The sequence below is a fragment of the Sodiomyces alcalophilus genome (assembly GCF_042370955.1).
Source record: "Sodiomyces alcalophilus JCM 7366 unplaced genomic scaffold ACRALscaffold_6, whole genome shotgun sequence".
In the NCBI taxonomy this organism is placed as follows: Eukaryota; Fungi; Ascomycota; class Sordariomycetes; order Glomerellales; family Plectosphaerellaceae; genus Sodiomyces; species Sodiomyces alcalophilus.
In genome coordinates, this window is record NW_027263537.1 from 2311259 (window position 1) to 2334353 (window position 23095).

The 23095-nt window shown below is 55.5% G+C and overlaps 9 protein-coding genes across 9 annotated transcripts; 5 read left to right on the top strand and 4 right to left on the bottom strand.

The window, feature by feature from the left end:
• Positions 1-413: 413 nt before the first annotated feature.
• Positions 414-2283, top strand: ACRALDRAFT_1076269 (uncharacterized protein). Its single transcript, XM_071018491.1, has 2 exons — positions 414-853; positions 964-2283. Exons 1-2 carry the CDS (start codon positions 423-425, stop codon positions 1997-1999), a joined length of 1467 nt encoding a protein of 488 aa, XP_070873670.1. The 5' UTR covers positions 414-422; the 3' UTR covers positions 2000-2283.
• A 28-nt stretch (positions 2284-2311) lies between these two features.
• ACRALDRAFT_1063438 (uncharacterized protein) lies at positions 2312-2843 on the bottom strand (the record flags this gene model as incomplete). Its single annotated transcript, XM_071016801.1, has 1 exon — positions 2312-2843. A coding segment is annotated over exon 1 (161 nt), but the record flags the coding sequence as incomplete, so codon positions are not given.
• A 56-nt stretch (positions 2844-2899) lies between these two features.
• On the top strand, positions 2900-3561 carry ACRALDRAFT_2060431 (uncharacterized protein). Its single transcript, XM_071021922.1, has one exon. The coding sequence runs from the start codon at positions 3275-3277 to the stop codon at positions 3473-3475; it is 201 nt and encodes a 66-aa protein (XP_070873672.1). The 5' UTR covers positions 2900-3274; the 3' UTR covers positions 3476-3561.
• On the top strand, positions 2900-3563 carry ACRALDRAFT_2036512 (uncharacterized protein). Its single transcript, XM_071020804.1, has one exon. The coding sequence runs from the start codon at positions 2970-2972 to the stop codon at positions 3135-3137; it is 168 nt and encodes a 55-aa protein (XP_070873673.1). The 5' UTR covers positions 2900-2969; the 3' UTR covers positions 3138-3563.
• A 1194-nt stretch (positions 3564-4757) lies between these two features.
• On the top strand, positions 4758-8294 carry ACRALDRAFT_1063439 (uncharacterized protein; the record flags this gene model as incomplete). Its single annotated transcript, XM_071016802.1, has 3 exons — positions 4758-4789; positions 4897-5045; positions 5116-8294. 3 exons carry the CDS (start codon positions 4758-4760, stop codon positions 8292-8294), a joined length of 3360 nt encoding a protein of 1119 aa, XP_070873674.1.
• A 1397-nt stretch (positions 8295-9691) lies between these two features.
• On the bottom strand, positions 9692-11510 carry ACRALDRAFT_2109078 (glycoside hydrolase family 1 protein; the record flags this gene model as incomplete). The annotated part of the gene is made up of 2 exons (XM_071023398.1): positions 9692-11078; positions 11467-11510. The coding sequence occupies 2 exons, from the start codon at positions 11508-11510 to the stop codon at positions 9692-9694; spliced, it is 1431 nt and encodes a 476-aa protein (XP_070873675.1).
• A 3816-nt stretch (positions 11511-15326) lies between these two features.
• ACRALDRAFT_1063442 (uncharacterized protein) lies at positions 15327-17105 on the bottom strand. Its single transcript, XM_071016803.1, has 2 exons — positions 16773-17105; positions 15327-16546 (listed from the first exon to the last, which is right to left on the bottom strand). Exons 1-2 carry the CDS (start codon positions 16891-16893, stop codon positions 15879-15881), a joined length of 789 nt encoding a protein of 262 aa, XP_070873676.1. The 5' UTR covers positions 16894-17105; the 3' UTR covers positions 15327-15878.
• Positions 17106-17257: 152 nt separating this feature from the next.
• Positions 17258-19896, bottom strand: ACRALDRAFT_1042289 (uncharacterized protein). Its single transcript, XM_071015256.1, has 5 exons — positions 19632-19896; positions 19219-19441; positions 18636-19141; positions 18195-18566; positions 17258-18126 (listed from the first exon to the last, which is right to left on the bottom strand). The coding sequence occupies exons 1-5, from the start codon at positions 19640-19642 to the stop codon at positions 17532-17534; spliced, it is 1707 nt and encodes a 568-aa protein (XP_070873677.1). The 5' UTR covers positions 19643-19896; the 3' UTR covers positions 17258-17531.
• A 633-nt stretch (positions 19897-20529) lies between these two features.
• Positions 20530-23081, top strand: ACRALDRAFT_2060435 (uncharacterized protein). The gene is made up of 4 exons (XM_071021923.1): positions 20530-21577; positions 21666-21912; positions 21989-22385; positions 22460-23081. The coding sequence occupies exons 1-4, from the start codon at positions 20796-20798 to the stop codon at positions 22765-22767; spliced, it is 1734 nt and encodes a 577-aa protein (XP_070873678.1). The 5' UTR covers positions 20530-20795; the 3' UTR covers positions 22768-23081.
• Positions 23082-23095: the final 14 nt, after the last annotated feature.

Here is a 23095-nt window from a genome sequence, read left to right on the forward strand (position 1 = left end):
ACAGCTTCTCCCGACCTTTTCGGGCATCTCAGACGCTACCCCACCGCGTCATGGTGAACGCATCTTCATCATCCCAACTTCACTTTCTTTGCTTCCACTCTTCAAACTCGGTCCGCGTCTAATCTTTCAAGCGTCCATCTTGGCTAGATAGGCAGGCACTGAACTCAACTTCAAAGCACACCATATCTGTTACCTTGGCCTGTTCTTACATTTTCCTGTCCCTCGCATTTGTCTCGGCCGAGAGTACGAGGAGAGGTCACTCCCCCAGCCAGCCAGCCGACCGCATTCCTCGAGACCTCGAATCGAAACTAATCAAAAACCACATACCTCATTTCTTACAAAGCCTTTTCCGCCGTCCCTGTCGAGTTACTTTGTATCCCAACGTAGATTTCAACGTCGTTGTACCCCAAAGCCACCGCTCCATGGCCAAAGACGGCGACCCTCGTAGCCGGAGCCCGACGCCTCCGGATGCTGGGCCGAGCCTGGCCACAGGAAGGCACGTCAACACTCCCTTTTCTCCTCCGCCGGGCCACTCGATCCGCCGTTCCATGACCATAGACGAAGGCGCCCGCTTTCGCCGACGTGCGCCCTCCAACTCGGACTCTTTTGACCCGCCCCGCAGGAGAAGCACGGCCAGCCTGGGCGACGATGCGCGGGAGCTTTTCAACCCCAGGCCGGCGGGCGGCGGAATCCCCGAGGAGGAAGGCTCCAGCTGGGCCTCCGTCCCGTTGGCCTTTGCTCTGCTACCCGCCCTCGGAGGCATCTTCTTCCAAAATGGCAGTGCTGTCGTCACCGACGTGATGCTTCTGGGTCTTGCTGCCATTTTCCTCCATTGGTCCGTCACACAGCCATGGTGGGTTTCTCTCTCTTTATCTCTCTCTTTTATTTCCGCCTCTTCTTTCGATCCTCCCCATCCCATCATCCTTTCACCCGGCTTCCCGCGTCTCTGCTGACGGTCGCCAGGAAATGGTACCATTCCGCACAGGAAATCCGTGTGCGGGAAGAGGGACATTCCGACTATGCCGTGGACGATGAAAGCGAGGTAGACCATGTGAGTGAGACGGGACGGCCTAGTTCGTCTTCTGGGAAGGCCGACACGGCGGCGAACAGCGCGTCATCGCTACGAGAGGAGGACCCGGCTGTAACTTTGTCGTCAAAACGAAGCGTAAGCGCGCGCGAAACCGCCAGGAGGGACGCGCTGGCCGAGCTCTACGTGCACGAAGTATTGGCCCTGGCGTCATGCTTCTTATTACCCGTACTAGCAGCGTATCTTCTCCACACCATTCGCGCGCAACTGAGTCGCCCATCAGAAGGCCTGGTGTCCAACTACAACCTCACCATCTTCCTGCTGGCGTCCGAGCTGCGGCCATTATCGCACCTGATGAGGCTGGTGCAAAGCCGGACATTACATCTGCAGAGAATCATACACGAAAACCCTTATGCGGAAAAACCGACCTCTCCCAGACCGGCCAGCGAAGAAGTCCTGGAGAGATTGGAGGCGCTGGAATCCCGATTGGCGCCCAACCCGCCGGCACCGACGGACAGGGCCGCCTCGGAGCTCGCCAAGGCCAAACAAGAAGCGGCCATGGTACGCGACGTCCGGCAGGCCATACAGCCCGAGCTCGACGCCCTGAACAGGGCCGTCCGCCGTTACGAGAAGAAGGCAACGGTGCAGGCGCTGCAGACGGATGCCCGGTTCGGCGTCGTAGACACGCGGCTGAACGACGCCATCGCGCTGGCCGCGGCCGCAGCTAAGAACAGCGCGCCGAGCCCGAGCCTCATGCAGTGGCTGGCGGAATCGGCCGTCGCCTTGGTCGTGCTGCCTTTCCGAGCTCTCTTTTCCTTGCTTATGCTGCCTTACCGGACGTTGATCGGGCTCATGTCACGCAAGAACAGATGGTCGGGGAAGTCTTCACGATCAGGCCGAGCATCCAAATTGCCCAACGAGTCGCGTTGGTTGCGTGGTGGCCGACAATCGCCCGGGCGGGCTGCAAGGTGACCAGAGATGGCGGGACAGGGCGCACGCTTTGTGCATCATTCACTGGGTGATGCCACGACGTATGGACCCGACGCCTGTACTATATACATTACCACAGGACATGGGCGACTCCAGTTTGATGATGGCGACACCTCATTTGACTGGGCGAGCGTTTGAATGAGACCTTTACTAGGAACGGACGTCCTACCTGCCCGTCTGTCTCATTTCTGTCTCTGATTAGGTTCGTATATTTCACGGCCCGTTGTTTTATCATCGATATCAATCGGTTCTTGCAGGCAGCGCCTGGGGGGGGGGGGGGGGGGGGGGGTCCATGGTTTCAAGAGAAGCATTGCGAGTCGTTGTTCAGCACCGCTAGAGGTCATTCCAACAACACTCGTGTCATGTTGATAGGTTGACCTGCCCATTCCTTTTTTTTCCAAAACCCCAACCGACATGATATATGTCTACCGAAGGCAAGGGGGCCATCCCTCGAGTCTCATGGAGTGAGAACCGGAGTGAAGTGATGACAGCGCCACATGCCTCTTGGCGTTTAAGATGTGCGTTGGTCGGGAGCGTTTACCGTTTCATTCATCGAGATCCTCAGGAATAACAGCGAAACGCTGTCGTTTCATTGAACGTTGGGCTGACTTTGCCAAAAAAACGGAGAGGGCGTTTCTTTGTGCAGACGAGGTGAATATCTCTACTGACGCGTTGCGCAACGCGTCGCTACATAACCAGTACCAGTACATTTGCATACGGTGTATTCACACCGTACAGTCCGTACCTGGCAGAATGTTAGTCATACTTAGTACGTCATACACTGGAAGCTCGTGGATACGAAATCTTGTCCCCGCTTTTCATTTCCATCACATCCATTTCTTTTCCTTCCTTTCTCTTTTCTTTTCCTGGAAGCGTGTTCCAGTGCGGCTCAAGTCAAAATTGTTCCTGCAGATGGACCAATCCACAGTGCAGTCTACGGACAGGACTCGAGATGCACGCCAGAACTCGGAACACCAATCATGATAGTCGTGCAACCAATGCCACTTACTCAGTACCTGAAAGCCAACCCGTGGCTCAATGTCTGCTGCTTGCGGAACAAATCATGGGCGGCAGCCCGGTAGCACACTCTCTACCGGCTTCGAATCAAGGCTTCTTATAACCATTTCAACCTGCACCTAAACACCATCCAAGCTCTCGCCAGCCGGACCTTGAGAACAGATATATCCGATCAAGCTGCTCGAGGCACACCACCGGTCATGTCGCTATGCGACCGGCCAGTCTTACGGCGCGCGGCCGATGTACGGCCGAGGACGAGGTCAAGATGAGACTCGGCCAAGAACATGCATTCGTTGTATCGCCTTGTGCTCGCTAGTCTCGGCCATGGACGCACTAATGCAATGTCATGCTAGTAGTGTGACCCTATACAATCAATCCAGTGATCTTCGGGTGAGACGACTGCCCGACGACACGGAGCAAGCCAGGAACCGCGAGTGGTGATCTCACCGCAACATTTGTCCAAATTATCACCTAAGCGGCCGCTGGGATGAAGCTTGATGCTAGACATGCCATCTCATCTGCATGTCAACCGAAAAGGCCATATTGCTTTTGTGCTTGGTGCCTGTCCTCTAGCTGCATCCCCTCTGCTTTGCAAACCGAGGGAATCATCTATCGTCTCGGCAGCAAAGATGAGACGGATGGACATGAGAAGTGGAAGGAGCGAAGATGTGATCACAGCGGGAAAGCTTCATCTTTGATCGTTGGGATCTTTACTCGCTGCCATGGGAATTCTCATGATACCGCTCGCCAAGTCGCGGCCTTGCTTCTTTCTCATCTTGCATCGGGATCGTCTTGGGACCGGCCCTCTGGACAGACCGGCCGCGACAAGGTCAGATTCATCCCGCTAAGGACGGTGCATTAGTGACCTACCGGCGCCTTTGTCGTCGTCTTGGGTCGTCCAACCAGCCTCTTGCCCTCAATCTGTCTCCCTGCAAGCTGGCGTCACCACCATCCACCCGTGCTCGTGCTGTCTGAGGTATTGTGATCCGAGTCTTGGGTATTATTGTTTCTTCTTCCACAGCAACCGCCGTCGTATATCCCGCTCATCGTTTTGACTTTCACCGGTCGCTTTCCTCGCCGACTCTCGAATCCCCTGATATGCATATGCGCTTCCAGCGCCCATGCCTGCGATAATACCCATTCCCCCTTACACGTGCGTCTCACGTCCATTAGGCGACCAAGTCTTGTCTAAGCTTCCTTGTCTGCACACTCCGGCCACTCACCCGCACCAGACTCCATTGTTATGATAACCTCCAGCGAAAGAGGTTGTTTCTTCTTCAGTTTCCCGGCCATTGCCGTCATCTCAGGGCCGACTTTCGCGTCTAGTATCCTCGCGAGCTACCTACATTTTTCTGGCTGCCGTTTTCTGGCTTGATACTGCTGATGCTTTCCTTGTGTCCCTGCATCGCCTAGGTCACCTGGGATATCCGGCATTGCTGGCACACAACAACATCCATCCATACTCTGCTCTTTTCTCGTCGTTCTTAGCAACCTGGAACACCGCCGTCACTTCCTGAGTGACCTTAGTTCGACATTAAATCATGTCCTGCGGCCTTCATCGTGGATATTAGCTTCTCCCTGGCTTGTCGACGTCTCCACCCGACTGAGAGGCAAGGCGCGCAACGACACCTGCAAACCGAGCCGGCATCAGGTCCCGACAGTGCAGTCCCCACGATGCAAAAAAGTTTCCGTGTTTGGGCACTGCTGTGTCTCCTATTATATCATGTCATTGCGTCAAACGGTGCCCTGGTTCCTGTACGCAGACAAGACAACGAGGACGCATCACCATCACCACCACCATCACCATCACCATCGCCTTCGCCTACACCGACACCTTCAGAAAGCCAAGACGACCACCATAGTCGAACCTTGGTCTCTTCCACCCCTTCCAGCCTCGAGTCCAGTGCGAAGCTCCTTACGGCCTCGGGCTCTCGGACCGCCGACCTGACTCCGTCCGCGACCCCTACGAGTGACATTGGTTCCAAGACGGAGGACGACGTTCCCGATAATGGTAAGCGGTATAACCGTTTGACTGTTCCCTTGAGGAGCATTGAACGCTAACGGTATGCCTATGCGTCTAGTGCAAATCCCAGAGGGCGAATTACCTCTGCCGCCCCGGATCACGCCGGGATGGGGCATCTCAGGTGTCTTGATGATTTGTACAGGCATTATATACGCTCTCGTGGGCATCAAAACTGCACGGATCCACACCTTCTTCTCGACAGCCTTCCTGGCAAGTCTGGGCACCGCCGTACTTGTCCTCTACGTTACCGAGATTCCAGTGCCTCTCGCCGTGCAGGGGGGCTATGTCGCTGCCGCCATTTTCACCGGCATCATGCTCGGGGTGGTTGCTACCTTCTTCAAAGAGGTGACCGAGAGTCTCGGCTGCCTTTTGGGCGGCTTCTGCCTGAGCATGTGGTTGCTGTGTCTAACCCCCGGGGGCCTGATACCCCAGACCATGTCCAGAATCATTTTCATCAGCGCCTTTGGCTTGGGCGTTCCCGCCCTCTACTTCGTTCGCTACATCCAGGTCTACGTCCTCATTGCCTCTATATCGCTCAGCGGAGCCACCGTCACGGTTCTCGGGATTGACTGCTTCAGCCGCGCGGGACTCAAGGAGTTCTGGGCTTATCTCTGGGATCTCAACGAAGACTTGTTCCCCCTGGGAACGAATACGTACCCTGTGACCAGGGGTATCCGCGTGGAAATTGCAGCCATCATCTTGATCTCCGTTGCGGGCATCTTTTCCCAGATCAGGTTGTGGAGGGTCATCAATCGCCACCGTGCTCAGCGCGATGCGGAACGCGCCCAAGAACAGCGTGACCTCGTCGAAGAAGAAGAAAACATCGGGCGCAGGATACGGGCACAGACTGACCAGGAGAGACAGCTGTGGGAGGAAACGTATGGCAGGGACACGAAGCCCGGCGTCAATTCGAGTGGCTCGGTGCTCCTTGCCGACAGTGACCACGGAGAGAAATTGAATAGACACGCTCATAGCCCTGCGTCCAGTAGACCGCAGTCGACCACCAAGGCCGACGCCGTTGATGGGGACGACGCACCAGCTTCTCCTCGGGGGACGACTCGGGTGTCCACTGGTTCCGCCCCGGACGCCTTGATGGCTTTCAAGAAGGACAAGGATGATGGTGTCGTGACGATCCGAGTAGCAGCAGATGATACGCTTCCGGCAATGCCCCCAGGAAACTCCAAGGCTGACCCCGAGGAACAGCTCCTCCGAGGCCAGGATCAGGATCAGGAAGCGACTGTGGGTGAGGTTCCTCCAGCAGGTCCCGGGGAAGCCTATTCTCCGAGAGATAGAATTGCAGCTTGCTCTCCTCCTGTTGTGCCGCTTCCATTCAAGGTCCCTCATCCGGATGAAGACACGGGTATCGCAGCGGAAGACGAACGATCATCAGTCGCGACTTATGCGTCCAAAGAGTACGACAAGCCGCGCGTGACGAGCAAGCGTCAATCGATAACGGAGGCTCTTTCTCAAGATGCTAGGAACCTCCCCAGTCGAGCCTCACACAGGTCCGCCCATTCGACAATTCGTCAAGAAGACGGCGCTGGCCAAGATCAATTAGTCGTCCTACCGGCACCGACGTATCGAGACGTCGATGATAGGTCTGTCGCCGCGACCATGGACGCAGAGAGTCTACTGGGAACTGAGGACTCGGCATCTGGAGCAAGTCGGCGCAACACCTCGGATTTTGACTCGGAAGTTACTCCCCGCCAGGCTCGCGACCAAGAAGCGGACGGTGACGTGCCGCCACAGTCGGCTGCAGCGTCGCAAGCCGAAAGCCAATCACAGCAAACACCGGTGCCGTCTGACAAGGGCACCAAAGACTTGTCGACGACCGACCTACTCAACGTATCAGAATCCAGTGAAGCAATATTGCCCGAGGGAACACGAGACGACAACCATGTCAACGCGCCAGTCAAACGTGCAGACATGGGAATCGCAGCGGACGCATCTTGTAAAAGGTCCATGCCTGCCAAACCGTCTATTCCAGGGGCCCAAAGCCCAAAGTCGGTGACATCAGTACAATCCACGCCGCTCAGTTTGACTAGAGACCGGCTACCACATGCGCTTTCTCGGGTGGCCATGTCATACCGCACGAATGAGTGGGCCAAGCATCTTAGCCACGCAGACCTTCCAGAACCGGAAAGGATTCAGATCGTGCGCCACAAGCAGCCGCAGCCTGTCGGGGACACAGCCGGAGGAGAAGGGGCAGAAGAGGAGGATAAAGAGGAAGCGCCAGCCCCGTTGGATGTGGATGATTTGCAACAGACCGGGGGAACGGGCGCGTCAGCATCTCACCCCGCAACGACCAGTGACACGAAGGCGAAAATTTCGTCCATTATCAGTGCGAACCCATCTCGAGGCCAGATGCCTGCGGCAATTGCCCGAAATGCTTCGTCTGGGGCTGCCTTTGGAGTAGAAAGGCGCGGGACATCGAAGATTGTCGGTAACACCCAACCCCTAAGAGGGGAACAGGCCGGCCAGGCCGCCGGGAACCCAGACCCGCCGTCCCCCGTAGACGCAGCGAGACCGGACCTCGTGGCCAGGCGTTTCAGCGATCAGACCTTGATTGGGCAGAGGGCCATGCTCCTCCGGAGCAGATCCAACCTCTACCCTCCGGGTTCGGCGACCATGACGAGTTCATTTGCACCCGCGATACCAACGCCCAACGAACCCGTGTCCGTGTATAACCAGCCGACGCACTCCGTGTCTGGGCCGCTACCGGCGACCCTGGCCGACGACGACATGCCGATGAGCCAGCGGAAGGAGCTCATCCGCCGACACAGCCAGCTCAGGAACGTGAGCGAGTCCGGCTCGCGGCCGACTAGCGGCATCATGTACGCCAACCGTGAGGGGGGAACGGTCATGTCTACCGAACATCTCCCCATGGGCCAACGCTACTCCAGCGTTCCGTCGCTGTCGACGAGGGAACTTTACCACCCCGCCGTGCGGCGCCAGTCGGATCTCCATGCAGGAACGCCCGTCCCCTTCCTCGGGGGTTTCGAACAGAGGGCCGGGGTTACCGGCCACGAGCAGGGGGTGCAGCGGTCGATTGACGCGCAGCGGAGGACGCTCATTGGTCTCAATGACGCGGAAGCACAGAAGCGGGAGAGGGAGAGGTTGGTACGGGCGATGGACGACAGGGCGTTTACGGCACGGATGCAGAGCGGTGACCTCCTTGAAGTGCACCGCGACACGCTCCGGCGGATGCAGAAGCAAGTGAAGGAGAAAGAGACATAGGCATCTTCTTTTTCACCGTGTATTCTCTGTCGGCCGTCTGTTTTTCGACTATATATGTATATAATCCTTTTCTTTTCTTTTCTTTCCTTTTTTCTTTTTCCGCCCCATATCTTTTCGGTAGATTCTGATCATATACCAGTCATGTGGAGGACGGCAAAGTCTTGTACAAAACGTTTTATACCTTGGGAAAGAGGGGACTTGGGAGATACGTGGCTCGGGAGGTACACGAGAGATGTAATCAGTGCGAGGTAAAATTCCGATAAAAAGAAGAGTGCTGGGGTGGCTTTACGGATAAGAGGACAAAGAGACATCTTAGCTAACTAATAACAATCGATGAAACCGATGAAACCATAGACAAATCGGTGTAGAGATTGATGAAGGGGTAAACAGTCGGCCACCGACGCCGGGCCCGTCCGACACGGAAGGTATAGACCACCGCCGATCCCCGGTCCGGTCCCCAGACTCAAGTATATCCCGGGGGCCGCCGATCGGAACCCCTTCGACCCCTGGCGCCCCGCCCGATCCCTCACCGTTGGTTCCACGCACGGCGACATCCTCCGGAACTCGGTCCCACCGTCTTGTCGGCCACCCCTCCGTCGGCTCGCCGTCGCCCACTCAAGCCATCATGACTGTCGAATGAATCCGCGCGTCTTCCAAGTACCCCGGGTGGGGGTGGCTGGTAAAGGGTAACCGTGAATGCCGGCTTGGCTGCTACTCGGAGACTATGGATAAAGGCGCAGTGCAACGGCATTGACATTTACCCAACCTATGATGCACACAGCTGGACGGGTGCCCCAGTCAGGTCACATCGTGATCCACAAAGAAGCGGAGGACGGTGGTAGGATTAGTAGTATTATGACACAAGAAGATCACAACAAGAATACCTTTCTCTGTTACGATGGAATCATATTTCTTTTTCTTATTGTCATGCCTCCACCAGAGAGGAGTCTCATATCTAATTCATGCATTGTCTCTTCTTCAAGAAAATGCCTTCTCGTCCCTGTTTAAGTACGTCCCGCACTCGCCTCATTCTCTTTGAAGAGAAAGGGCGCTCTATCAACGTCGTAATCATTTCCAACGTGATAGAAATAACATCTCCCTGGTCTTTTCCAGGATTGCCTTTTCCTCCTTGCTATGTAATGATATGAATAATGCACATGTTCGCTTCAGTTCCTTACTTTCCTCCTCTTATCCATGGAAGAGTATCCCCGGGTAGTTGTGGGGTGTGGGGTGGGTATGTATATATATGTGTGTGTGTATGTATGTGTGTGTTGTATCAGTGGGGTAATTGTGGCGATGGACAGAAGGGATCAGAAGGAGGATGTTGGCGGGAAGAAGCGTTCTTGGCTCTCGCTCTCTCTCTCACTCTCTCACAGGCGCGCGCACCTGAGACATATTTAGTCCTTCTTGATAACGCTGTCGAAGAGAGGCTTGAGGCTCTTGGCGCTGTCCTTGGGGTAGCGCTTCTGGTTGTCCTCGTAGTCGACGTAGGTGACACCGAAGCGGGTGACGTAGCCCTCGGCCCACTCAAAGTTGTCGAGGAGCGACCAGGCCATGTAGCCGCGGACGTCGCAGCCGTCCTCGGAGACGGCCTTGGCCATGGCCTTGACGTAGGTGTCGAAGTACTCGACACGCAGGTCGTCCTTGAGAATCTCGGCAACGGACTTGCTGCTCTCGTCCTTGATGGAGGTGCCGTTCTCGGTGACGTAGATGGGAGGGTAGTTGTAGCGCTTGGAGAGCCAGTTGATGAGGTCGCGGAAGCCCTGGGGGTTGGGGCGCAGCCAGGGGGACTCGGTCTCGGGGCCGATGCACTCGCCGGCCTTGGACCAGAAGAGGGTGTCGAGGTTGCCGAGGTAGTCCTCGGGCGGGGGGGTGCCCTTCTTGTGGCGGACGTAGTTGGCAGTGTAGGTGTTCATGCCGTAGAAGTCGTTGGAGCCCTCGACCAGGGCGCGCTCCTCGGGGGTGAACTCGGGCAGGCGGTCGCCGAGCTGCTTGCGCATCGAGTCGGGGTACTTGCCAAAGTAGACGGGGTCGGCGAACCACGAGATGGCAAACTCAATCTTGCGGTTGGCGGCCTCGACGTCGAGGGGGTCTTCGGGGTCCCAGGGGTAGGTGGCGTCACCGTTGAGGGTGATGCCAATCTGGCCACCCTGGGCGGCCTTGAACTCATCGCGGTAGACCTTGACAGCGCGGCCATGAGCGACGAGGAGGTTGTGGCCGACGATCCACGGCTCGGTGGCGCTGTCGCCTTCGGGCGACACATCGCGGTCGGATGTGCGGCCGGGGGCGAAGCCACCGACGTTGTAGCCGAGAATGGCGGAGCACCAGGGCTCGTTGAATGTGATCCAGTTCTTGCACTTGGGGATGGACTTGAAGACCACGCGGGCGTAGTGCTCAAAGTCCAGGGGGAACTCCTCGCGGTTGAGGAGACCGCCGTAGCGCTTCTCAAGGCCATCGGGGACGTCCCAGTGAAGCAGGGTGATGAAGGGTGTGATGCCGGCCTCGAGCAGGTCGTCGACAAACTTGCGGTAAAAGTCGATACCGGCCTGGTTGATAGGGTCGTTGCGGCCGCCTAGGGGGATGATACGGGACCACGCCAGAGAGAAGCGGTAGCAGTTGGCACCGAGAGACTTGAGGAGAGCAATGTCCTCGGCAGTACGGTTGTAGGAGTCGCAAGCTACGGCACCGGAAGAGCCGTCGGCAATCTTTCCGGGGATCTTGCAGAACTCGTCCCAGATGGTCGATCCACGGCCATCCTTGTCGACGGCGCCCTCGATCTGGTAGCTGTAAAAACTGTTAGCATTCGTCGCCAAGAGGGCCAAACGTCGCACCGCCCGGATTTTTGTTCTTTTTCCCTTTCCCGCCCCAAACCCTCCGAGCACGAGCTTGGAATTGGTGGGGGAGAGGGTAGAGGATGCAGTGAGTGGATCGAAGGGTGTGTGGAGGGGATAGGATGATGTGCATCCGTAGGACGAGATGTCCCAATGTGGATCAAGGTGAGGAGACGGTGAGGAGACGGTGAGGAGAAAGGTGAAAAGGTGAGGAGAGGGGGCGGGGCTGACCAGGGGTGGGAGGGAAAAAGGGGCGGAGTGAGAGGATGGGAGAGCAAGTTCGCTTGAGGAACAAGAAGCGAAGAAAACAACAAGTGAACGGAAAAAGGAGCATAACATACGCAGCCGTGGCGAAGCCCCAGAGGAAGTCCTTAGGAAGAGACATGATTGCGGTTGATGTCTGGTGGTTTGGTCGGGGTGAGTGAGGGTAGAAGCGGGTCTGACGGACGCTTCTCAAACTTTTCGACGATCTGCTCTACTGAAATGGAGCTGACCGATGGTGAAGAGGGATGGGGACGTAGGGATGGAGAGAGGCAAAAACGATAAATAAAGCAAAGAGCTATGGGGTTGGGCGACCTTTATAGCTTCACGACCGACCATGGGAGGGGAGGGCTATATTAACACGCCTGGTATAATGGAGATATGGAGATGGAGAGGAGGGGGCGGGGCCGGGGGGAGGAGGAGAGGGGGGAAAGAAACGGCCAGGGATGAGAAGGGAGGGGTGTGTTGACGGCTGATCAGTTGCAAATACAGGGCCAGGATGGATCCAGTCAATGCCGACGTGATGGACCGACCGACCTGATCATTTTAGCACCCATAGCTGTGGTAAAACAACAGCATAAAGCGCCATGACTGTCGGTGGAATAGGGCGAATACGTCGTACAATGGCCGGCCTGGCGGCAACGGAGGCCATCGAGTCTTGGATGGCTTGGTACTGGCACGATCGCGGAGGAGGGGTTTGTTTAGTTGAGCCCCTCCATAGCTTTTGCTGCACGATATATCGCGACCTACGTAATAACGCGATTCCGACGAGGAGGGCATTGCATGGCGGAGAGTGCTGCGGACAAATAAAACCTGTCAGTCCATGTCGGAAGAGCCGCTAGCACGGACTTGACCGATTGTGAGAGGTTACGAACCAAGGTGGTCCTTGTACGTTGTAGTGCCTTGTAGTGGCAGTAGCGAGAAGACTAGGCGCCGCTACGCCCCGGTTCGCCCCATCTCTCGGACCGTCGTCACCGAGGACCTTAGGGAAAGGTTGCCGTGACTGGGGAGGGCGGGCAGGCGGGATACAGGACACGAGGTGCCGTGGGGGGAGGGGTGTGTTGGTTGTAAAGATGCGTGGAGGTGCACGCAATCATCATAGTAGTTGGTGAGACGTGGGAGAAGAGTGATTTGAGTGAGCTGCTGCCTACAGACAAATGTTGTTGCTCATGTATGTTGGCGATAATCCATCACGGTCATGGGGGAAGAGGTTTTGTATGGGTATGAGCAAGGTGGACAGGTTTGATGATGGTGATGATGGATGGGAGAGATGAGGGGAGCGAAGCGCGGGGGGTTGGGTGGCTGCTGGAAGGCACATTGTACGAGTACGAAGTCGGTAGTAAGGTAGGCGAGTATAGTACAGTAAGTCGACACAAATGTCGAGTAAATGTACCTCGCTACGCCTGCCTATTAGCGTGGAGTTGCAAGTACATTTGCTCGACAGTTTTGTCTCGTCACTGTAGTACATACAACGTACGTAGGTACGTTGTGCGTCGTAGTCTGACAACTAATAGCACCAGGGTCCCAAGGTGGTGCGTGCATTCATGCGGTCAAGAAGAGGGGTCCCGCCATACATAGCTTGTCACCTATCTTAAGGTAGGAGACCACCAAGGTAGGTAGGCAGGCACCAGCGACTGACCATCCCCCGTAGCGCCTACCTCAATTGTCCAGGTGCAGTGCAGACTCTCTCCATGCGTGCCCCACACCCCGACTTTTGGGATACAACGACAGTGTGGCGCCCAGATGACCTGCTGACCGGCCAGGGCCTGATCTCTCAACTTTCCGGGGGACCTTGTTCCTGGGACCCTTTTCAATCCCCTTGGCCTGTGCACGTCCATGTACGTACAACGTATGTGCGTACATAAGTAAGTACGTCAGCACATATGTACATGCCTCGCCGCTTCTCCCTCGATCTTGCAGCTCCTCGTGCGGAATACCACGCTGAAAAGGGGCCGAACCCGTGTCATATTACAAGTGAACACTCAATAGGTACCTGTTGTTGTTGTTGTTGTTGTTGTGTGCCGGGAAAAGATCGGAACGAGGAGCACCCGCTAACGGCGGGGCATGCATCGCCCCATATTCGTACGAAGTACGCGCTTGGAGGTCTTGTCATGTCATGCCCCTGATCGAGGAAGGAACCCTGTGCATAACACGCCCCGGATTTAAAGAAGGCATGGCATGTGAAGGACCACCTGTCATTGTCCGGGGGAACGAGGAACCCCATCGTTAGTTTACTCTTACCTGCTGCCATGCCTTAATAAAGTTGGTCGTTCCTTCCCAAGTACGTAGGGTCGTCCTACACCGTACTAACAAGCACATGATAGTTGTCAAGCAGTTGTACGATAGGAAAGTACAGTACAAGGAGAGCATACCACTGTGTCGTAAGAAACCCAACCCCGCCAGCAACGAGACACCCCACCGCGGGGTTTGAGAAACAGTTCAAGGTACGTTGTACGTAAAGAACGGATAGAAACAGATCACTGCAGAATGTCCTCCCTACCCCACCTTGGCGTTCCATGAAACTTGGGATCTTTTGAGGGGGAGTGACCACCTTGTTCTTTACTCCGAGCTCTCCGCCCGGCCGAAACTGGGATAACGGGCCGCTTTTCCGAAAAGCTACATTTCCATCTCACATAAGGTACGAAGTACTTCGTAGTATGTATTTCGTACTTTGTACGATTCATGAGAGGGACACACACGAAGATTGTCTTGTAATAATTGTGCTTCATTCCTCATCTTATCTTTGCCCAGCTCACAGCTCGGGATCCCCTTCTCGTCCTTCCCCAACTGCGTATCTCCAAGAAACCCCCACGTCTACGGACACGAATAGAAACAACCCCCATGGCGAAGACGTCCACGTCGGCCTGACAACCTCTGCGTACCTGACCCTGACCGTGACCCACGATCCCCAACTGAGCCTCATCGATATACTGGTGCAGCGCCACGTCAAGAAGACCTACAACGTACATCGTATGCTGAATGCCTTTTTCTTTTCTAGAATTTCCGATACCACCCACCGTTCTGCACCCAATTGTCCGCCAAAACCTCGGTCCAGCCCGTCCGTCCGTCTTCCCCTGATCCACTCCCGTGACGGTCACCTCCTATGTGTGTCCCGAATGTCCGGTCAGTTTCCGATTAGAAACCCCCATTGTGTTGCCGCCACAGCCTGTTATCGGATCAATATGATGACCTTCCGACAAGCGAGCCCTCAGGATACCCGACGTACAACGTAGAGGCAGGCAGGCGGCCGTTGGTCTTCTCCCCTCGTCAGAGGTCTTGTGGATGAGATGGAGCAACGGTCGACCACACACGCATGTATGTCGCTGTACGTACGTTGTACATACATACATACGTCGTCTCCCACTGACACGGAAATGCCTACGCTGTATGTATGCGAGATGAGATGCGGGATGCGGGATGCGGGATGCACGACGCTAGACGCGCGGTGTAAGATGCGCGATGCGAGATGCGCGCAAGGGGAACGAAAGATGCCATCATGCCTAACATTCACCCACCCCCATCCGGCTTATCCTTCTTGCTCTTCCGTCGTCGTATTTTCCCCTGTGCCATCCGGGGTCTGGAAGATCTTCGGGCAATTTTATCCGCCACGGGGTCCGTCCGACCGCGAGTCTCCGCTGTGAATATCAACAACTTTTCCCCATCCGATTTGTCTTGTACACTCCAACAACAAACAACAAACAGTTGGCGTCGCTCACCCCAACCTCGTTTTTACTACACGTGGCGGGAGACTTGGGAATGTCCAGAAAGTCTGTTACTCCAACCCCATCTCGATAATCACGCAGGCAGCACGTACGTACGGGAATGCACCCCAACTCGGCCCCTCCGCGATCCCGGCCCAAACCCTGCGACGAACGCGATAGCTTCATACGACGTACGTCACCGTCGAATTGGACACATCTCCTTTTCTTCTACTACATACCTGGGTCATCTTTTATTATATCGACAAACGCTTGCTTCCCCACCTTTGACGTACCAATACCTGCCGGGTAAAACGGAAGAGAAATGAACCCATTTATACGCAAGGTGGGCTCCGGGATGCCGTTTAATTAATCTGTAAGCCAACCGTCCACGGCGCATCCGATGTGGGTTATGACGAGAGTGGAAGAGGAAGAGCATTGTGGCAGCGAGACAGACTCCCGACAAACACCAGTTGCCGCCCCGTTCAGCTATGATACCAAGGCCCCCAAGAGTCAGTCAGGCACACGGATAATTGAGGCCGTTCCCCTTGCAGCTCCTACGACCCACTGCGACGTGATCCTGCTTCGCCCGCTGCATAGCGCCTGATTTCATATAGATTGGAAGAAAGGCAGCCGCGGCGAGTGTGTGAGCTAAAGCGAGGCTGACAAGTGGCAAGAAGAATAAGGCACAGAGTACAGAATACAGAATATCGGCATAAGCCTTCCCCCCCCCTCTTCTTCCCTTTCCCTTTCCCTCTTCTTTTCTTCTTCTTTGTCTTCTTCTCCTTCTTCCCTCAAGGCACCGCCTCGGCAGCCGCATCCGAGTGTCGCTTACGCTTGCCGGAGTTACCGGACATTTCCACGTCTTCCGACCGGGCCTCCGATGCTTCCACTTCCACTTCCATGCCGTCACCGTCATCGTCATCGCCTTCGGTCCACTCGATGATTTCCCACTCCACCTTTACATTACCCTCCTCGCTCCGATCGACCCCTTGGGTGCGTCGGATGTTCCCCAGCCGAGAACCCTCCACCAGACTGTCAAACCACGGCACGCCCTGAATCGTCCGCTCCACCCGCGTCATGGTCTGCTGCGCTGTCTTGGCCGGGGCGGTCCCCGCGGAGGGGCTGGCTGTTTCCGTTTCGTTGTCGGTCTCGGTCTCGGTTTCGGAACCGGGAATCAGGCCCATGTCCTCGAGATCCCGGAGATCCTCCCCGGATAGGCTGGCCAGCGTCAGCTGGATAAAGTCGGCCTCGGTCGGTGGCCGCTCGGTCCAGTAGGACAACGGCGTGCCGCAGAATCCACAAAAGTATCGCTTCGTTTGCCGCTGCAAGTGGCTCTGGCCTTCGAAGACGCGACGGATCATCGAGTGCGTCTCGTCCGGGAAGAACGACTGCGTCGTGCTGTGGTACCACGAAAGGGGGACGCGGAGGAACGCAGCCAATGGCGTTGCTAGAGGTCTTTCTACAGAGATGCATTGGCCGGTTAGCTCTAAGTCGCATGGCATGGACTGACGCCCCAAAAGAGGAGCTATTGGAGGAATCTTCGAGTACAGCAAGACGAGGCAAAGGCCTGGAAAGAGAATCCAGCTAAAATCAAACTCGAGCCAAGATGACAATAAAAATGGAAATAGAAAAAGAAATAGAAATAGCAATACAAATGGAACGAAACAAAATAACTCTTGACATACGGTGCAGCAAGTCGGTGTTGAACAATACCTGAGCTGCATTCTTTGCCTGCTCAGGAATGTCGATGATGTAACGATTGCGGCCGCACTGGCAACCCCCGCGAAGGGGCCCTCGAAGACTCATGGGTAAGGAAGAGTAATCCGATCCTGTTGGAGAACGTGTTGAATAATGTTCGATGAGCCGGCCGCTGAGATGCCTGTCGTGATGGTGCAAATAACGGGGCGATGGTTTTGATGTTTGGAGATTTGGAGGTTTGGAGGGAATGGTAATGGTTGAAGTTGCCTGGGCCCCCCAGTTCACCCACTTAGGCAACTGAATCAGAACCCGCGTTCTCCAACCATGATGCGATGGATGCGTCCATCAAGTCTGTAAGCAGCACCGAAACAGCACAGGTGGGGCTGTCAGGCCACCCAGTGTCTGTCTTTTCTCTACACTAATATGATCCACAGTACGATAACCGCATCTCGGGAATGGAATGAGCATGAAGAATTAAGGAAAAAATCGTAAAGGGAAATTTGGGTTGGAACTGAACTGCTGATTCTCGTCTATTACCTGAGGTTCAAATGTTAACACCAAGAAAAGAAAAGTAAAAAAAAAGAAAAGGAAAAAGAAACAGTCCTTGAGACTTCGTCCCCCCTTGCCATAACGCCAAACCTAACCGTGGAACCTCGCCGATTTTCCTCTCCCTGCCGTAGAAGCAAGATTCGCCCCAGAACGAATACAACCGAGAAGAGAAACGTCCCAGCTTGTCTTGAAAAAGTTCAGTGGGACGCCTTTTTCTTCTTCTTAGGGCGCTCTTCCTCTTCCTCCTCATCGTCGTCGTCCTGGTCCATCTCATTGTCGACACCGCTTTCGGCGTCGCTCGAGTCGGTCGTATCCGGGTCCGAGTCGAACTCTTCCGCCACCTCGCTCTCGCTGTCGGCGTGGAAGTCTTCGTCGACGCTCTCCTCGTCCTCGTCGGCCGAGCCGCGGTCCGCCCGGTTGCCCACAACATCGTCGTCCGAGTCGTCCATGTCCTGGTCCCGGAGCGCCGCCGCCAGCAGGTTGGCATCCTCGTCAATCTCGTTCTTGACGCGCAGGTTCTTGAGCTTGAAGAAGGTCTCCAGCGCCTTGAGGTCTTCTCGGCTGATGTTGCTGAACTGCGTCGAGCCCGCCCCGCTCTTCATCTGCACGGTAATGTCGAACGTGGAGAGGGCAGAGACGGCGCCGCTAACACGCGAGAAGGTGACCGACGCCGTCTGCTCGTACGCAATGTACGTTGCCGGTTTGGGAATGAACATGAACGCCTTCTCCAGTAGGTACAGGAAACCCTCGCTGGCTTTGATGGAGCATTTGATACCCAACTGATGTCGGTGCCTAAAACGGAGTTTGTTAGCAGTGTTGTTTAAGAAGAAGGAGAGGAAGAAAAAGACAGAAAAACCCACGTTTGAAAATCCCGAGCTGGTGTTGTCACCTTCTTGTTGGCGAGACCTCGGAAAATGTAGGTAATAACTTGATGAAGCGGCTGCTCGTATCGCGACTGTAGTCTGTCGCCGTACTTCTCCTTGATCTGGTCTTCGGGGAGATTCACGTCCAGGGTCACCTCGTCGTCCTTCTTAAACTGCATCACGACAAAGGGGTATCTCGTCTGGCCCTGACGCAGGGGCGGATCCAAGCCGACGCAAACCATGACGTGTGCATCATCAGGCTTGGGGAGCACCATAAACTTCTTGATCGCTTCGTATTGGATTTTGTAATCGTACGTCTTGCCGCGGAGTCGAAACGACGCGTCGTACATGTCGATATCGAAACGTCCTCTGGATTGTTTCACATCAAGTCAGTTGGGGTCATGGCAAAGCCTCAACCATGCAAGAAGAGTAACGCACCTTGGGGTAAGATGCAAAATGTCGAGAAACTGGGCAATGGCGTCTCCAGCCGTCTCGCCAATCTCGGCCTTCTCTAAAAGGGTGTCGTAGAAGAGAGTGACGGCGTTCTTCTCCTCCTCGGCGGCATCGCTGCCAGCCTCGTCGCCATCAACCTCCTTCTTCGTGACCGTGCCCGGGATGTAGAAGCGCATCTCGACAAGCTGGTCCTTGCCGGCTCCCGCCTTCTTCCCTTTGCCGCGGGCGCCGCCCAACTCGCCGTTCGTACCGGTATCGTGCTTGTCCGAAGGGAGGGAGAATTCGACGGCGACTTCATTGCGGCCGGCCAGGTTGGTATTGGAGATCTCCGAGTAGGGAACTTCAAAGGCCGGGCGGTTCTGGACGTTGAAAGAAATCTCGGCCTTGCCAAATTCGGCCTTGCCCCAGTTCCAGCCACGGAGGGCATGCTCCTTGTTCTCGAGGACGGTGCTGTACCAGTTTTTGAAGATTTTGCTCAAACGCTCGTGGTCCTGTAGAGGTTCAAAGTTAGAACAAGGGCCGTGCAGAGGGCAAATAGAGAGAGGTGTATTGGTGCGGGATCTCTTGCCTCTTGGAGAAAACCGTCGAGTTGAATGATGCGAGACTCGCGGTTGAGAATCTTGATTTCGTAGCCTCTGGCGGCGCGGCTCCACTGGGCGGAAGCGATTTGCTCGTGGTCGAGTGTGAAGGTGTCACCGCCGCCAGCCGGCTTCCATCCCAAACCCGTCTCTGCGAACCTGCATTTTCCGGCTGCTGTGGACAGGTCAAGATAGATGCCGTCAAAGCTCTCGCTGGTGGGTGAAGCTACATTAGAATCATCCTGGAATAATACAACAGGCGAGCTGGGAACGGACGGGACGAGCTCTTTCCACGGACGTTTTTACGCCGCTCAAGTTGCTCAGACGCCGGGATTGCAGGGAAGTGCCACCGGAAACATTGTCGTGAATAAATAAATGAAAAGGAAATAGAAATTGAACTCACATTGCGGCCATGGCTGAAGCGGTTTGGCGTCGCCAATGTGGTTTGGCGCAGGTGAGGCGACAATGGACTGTATCAGCCTAGAGAAAAAAGCTGGCTAGCTCTCTCCTGGAGGTTAGAAGAGAGGCCTGGGGAGAGACGAGTCGGTTGACGATGTGGCCGCTTATCGTAGACCAGATGGGTGTCGTTGGGGATTATGATTAATTTGGATATGGGGCGGGTTGTAGGCAGCTCCTTGATCTTTTTCCCTTTGGTCGTGTCGCCAGTCAAGCAGGATGGCTGTCGCGCAAAGTTACGCCCCTCCCTACAGCTTTCAACGCGACTTTGATTACTAAAATGGGCTCGCGCATCGGGGGCTGCTGAGGTAATACAGATTCGTCCCATAGCAGAGGTGATGAGTAAGCGCGTCCAACTCCGCGTTTGCCTCCACTGTCAACGGATCTGCGCCGGGAATGACAGAGAATACGTTGTATACCCCGCAGCCTTGTGGAGTGTACATTGTAATCAGCACTGGTTCGAAACGTACTGAGTACAAACTCGGTATTCGTACAGCTTCAGGCATTTGGACAAATTTCAATGGTAGTCTATACGTAGAGCCTCTTAGCTTAATCGTATTTTCCCTTTTAGATGTGGTTCTCGACAGAAAGTAAGGTGAGGGCCGACGATGCCATCGGACTGACTTCAACGGATACAACGTACCTTGGAGGTACAGTGGATTACGTAGCTAGCGTTGGTGGACAGATTGTGGGGTAAAGCTTCAAGCTTCCAATATGTTTCCAAGGGGTATCATTTCGTCTCTTCTCCATATTAACCGAGGATCACCGACCTCTCGGATTTTGTGCGGGTGAAGCCAAAGCAGAAATCATGGCCAGCTGCCTGCCACCTTAGTCTAGGCCCGAATATCGTTTTCCCATCCCGTTCCCCACACGCCGTGGTCGTTCTCCTGGTGTCTCGGTCGGCAGGAAGCGGCTAACGGAAGCTGTGATTGGGAACCAAAGCGGGACTCAGACAGAGACTCCCTTTTGCCATTTATTCCTCCGTCCTCTCTCTCGTGTTTGCTCTGAAACCATCGTGACTGTTTTCCTGATCTTATCCAGGTTGTTCATTTCCATCTTTCCCTCTCGTCTTCGACCTATCATAGACGATCCTCACAGTCGCTTGCCCAGCATGTCGGGCCCTCCGTCTCGCATCCGGAACATCCTGGGCCACTTCCTGTCTTCCTCATCAGGTTCGCCGGAAACCGAGTTCAAACATAACCATAACATCCACCAGCTATCACCGACCTTCTTCCTAGAGCGTGCCGCCGCCATTGAACCCGATGCCGAGGCAATCTACCACATCACCGCCAACGGCAAGACCCTGCGCCGGTCCTACCGCGATTTTGCCGATCGTGCCCGCGGCCTGGCCTACTACCTGCTCAAGCACCGCCTCGTGCGCGTCGGTATCCTGGCCACCAACACGCCCGCCTTCCTCGAGTCCATCTTCGGCATCGCCGCCGCCGGGGGTGTCAACGTCGCCGTCAACTACCGCCTGAAACCCGACGACATTACCTACATATTCGACTTTGCCGGCGTCGACTCCATCGTCGTCGATGCCGAGTTCGTCCACCTCCTCGACGACTTTAAGAAGTCTCACCCAAACGTGCGCCTCATCGTCGACACCGACACGGATGCCACCGAGGGACAGCTCAGCGGGCCCTTTGACGAGGCCATCCTGGAAGGTCTGCAGTATGAACGCGAACAGGGCGGCCGCGGGTGGGCCGGTCTTCACTCCCGGTGCGCCGACGAAAACGACACCATCGCCATTCCCTTCACCTCCGGCACCACCTCCCGTCCCAAGGGCGTCGTCTACACCCACCGAGGAGCTTACCTGGCCGCCGTTGCTAACATAATAGAATCCGGCCTTAATTACCATAATGGCAGGTGCAAGTACCTCTGGACACTCCCCATGTACGGCCGCCTTCCCCCCCTCTCTGATATGTTTTATACCCTGATTCTGTAACATTCTGGCTGACTTTTTTCTTTTCTACCTCCATAGGTTCCATGCCATGGGCTGGACTTTCCCCTGGTCCATCACTGCCGTCCGGGGAACCCACGTCTGTCTCAGGAAAATTGACTATCCTCTCATCTGGAGAATTCTCAAGGAGGAGGGCATCACCCACTTCAATGCGGCCCCGACGGTCAACACCCTCCTATGCTCATCCAAGGAGGCCGAGAGGCTAGAACATCCCGTGAGGGTGACCGTGGCAGCCAGCCCACCGACCGCCCACCTCTTTGAGGAGATGGTAGGTCTATGTACCCTGTGACCTCTTTCGCCTGGTTTCGCATTCCTCAGAATCTAACTTCCGATACTCCACACAGACCAAGCTAAACCTCCACCCCGTCCACGTCTACGGCCTGACAGAAACCTACGGCCCCATCACCAAGAGCTACTACATGCCGTCATGGGACGACCTCCCGGCGGCCGAGAGGTACGCCAAGATGGCACGCCAGGGTCACGGCTTCGTGACCAGCTTGCCGACCCGCGTCATCAAGACGGACCAGCCTGAGGGCGTGCTCATCGACGTGGCCAAGGACGGCAAGGAGATTGGCGAGATTGTCTTCTTCGGTAACATTTGCGCCAAGGGCTACTATAAAGACCCCGTCGCGACGAGGAAGCTCTTTGCAGGCGGCGCGTTGCATTCGGGGGATCTGGCCGTGTGGCATCCGGACGGCAGCATCCAGATCCTCGACCGGGCAAAGGACATAATCATCTCGGGTTAGTTACACGTCGCCCCACCCTCACTTTCTTCTCCTCGTCGCTTTTGCACCCCGCTGACCTGTTAAATCCAGGTGGCGAAAACATCTCTTCCGTCGCTCTGGAGAGCATGTTAGTCGAACACCCGGATCTGCTGGAAGCCGCCGTCGTCGCCGTGCCGGATTCCCACTGGGGCGAGAGGCCCAAGGCCTACGTGACGTTGAAGGAGGGGCGGAGCTTGACGCCCGAGGAACTCATCTCCTGGGCCAAGCATCAGAGCAACATCAGCAAGTTCATGATCCCCCGGGAGGTAGAGGTGCTACCGGAGTTGCCCAAGACAAGTACGGGCAAGCTGAAGAAGACGGTCTTGCGCGAGTGGGCGAAGCATGGCCGGAAAGCGTGAGAAATCATGCTTGGGGAATTACGAACTCATAGCGCCACCCATATTGGTTTTGGGGTTTTGTTTGCGATCTCTTCCAGGTTAGTACAGCGTACTCGGGTGTCTCGGCGAGCGATGAAGAGCGCGGATCTGGATCAGAATATACACGCAGGCATGTATTTAGACTCTGCGAGCGACTTTCAATTACGGATACAGTGTAAGAAGTACGAATATGTTTCTTTGGACCCCCCAGTTTCCCTAGGTAGGCGAAGGAGATACAATGGCTACCTACAGGTACCGAGACACAAAGTAAACGTGTGTACATAGGTACCGTGCTGTAAGGTGCTTCGCT

What these genes read in the sequence shown, in the direction of transcription:
- ACRALDRAFT_1076269 (XM_071018491.1), top strand. Translation starts at nt 423, where the DNA reads ATGGCCAAAGACGGCGACCCTCGTAGCCGGAGCCCGACGCCTCCGGAT. An exon ending in TGGTCCGTCACACAGCCATG is followed by an intron (nt 854 to 963) that starts GTGGGTTTCTCT and finishes GACGGTCGCCAG; the next exon opens with GAAATGGTACCATTCCGCAC.
- ACRALDRAFT_1063442 (XM_071016803.1), bottom strand. Translation starts at nt 16,893, where the DNA reads ATGAGTCTTCGAGGGCCCCTTCGCGGGGGTTGCCAGTGCGGCCGCAAT. An exon ending in CAACACCGACTTGCTGCACC is followed by an intron (nt 16,547 to 16,772) that starts GTATGTCAAGAG and finishes GCATCTCTGTAG; the next exon opens with AAAGACCTCTAGCAACGCCA.
- ACRALDRAFT_2060435 (XM_071021923.1), top strand. Translation starts at nt 20,796, where the DNA reads ATGTCGGGCCCTCCGTCTCGCATCCGGAACATCCTGGGCCACTTCCTG. An exon ending in TACCTCTGGACACTCCCCAT is followed by an intron (nt 21,578 to 21,665) that starts GTACGGCCGCCT and finishes CTACCTCCATAG; the next exon opens with GTTCCATGCCATGGGCTGGA. An exon ending in CCCACCTCTTTGAGGAGATG is followed by an intron (nt 21,913 to 21,988) that starts GTAGGTCTATGT and finishes TACTCCACACAG; the next exon opens with ACCAAGCTAAACCTCCACCC.
- ACRALDRAFT_1042289 (XM_071015256.1), bottom strand. An exon ending in TCGACGGTTTTCTCCAAGAG is followed by an intron (nt 19,142 to 19,218) that starts GCAAGAGATCCC and finishes GAACCTCTACAG; the next exon opens with GACCACGAGCGTTTGAGCAA. An exon ending in CCAGCTCGGGATTTTCAAAC is followed by an intron (nt 18,127 to 18,194) that starts GTGGGTTTTTCT and finishes ACTCCGTTTTAG; the next exon opens with GCACCGACATCAGTTGGGTA.
- ACRALDRAFT_2060431 (XM_071021922.1), top strand. Translation starts at nt 3,275, where the DNA reads ATGTACGGCCGAGGACGAGGTCAAGATGAGACTCGGCCAAGAACATGC.
- ACRALDRAFT_2036512 (XM_071020804.1), top strand. Translation starts at nt 2,970, where the DNA reads ATGCACGCCAGAACTCGGAACACCAATCATGATAGTCGTGCAACCAAT.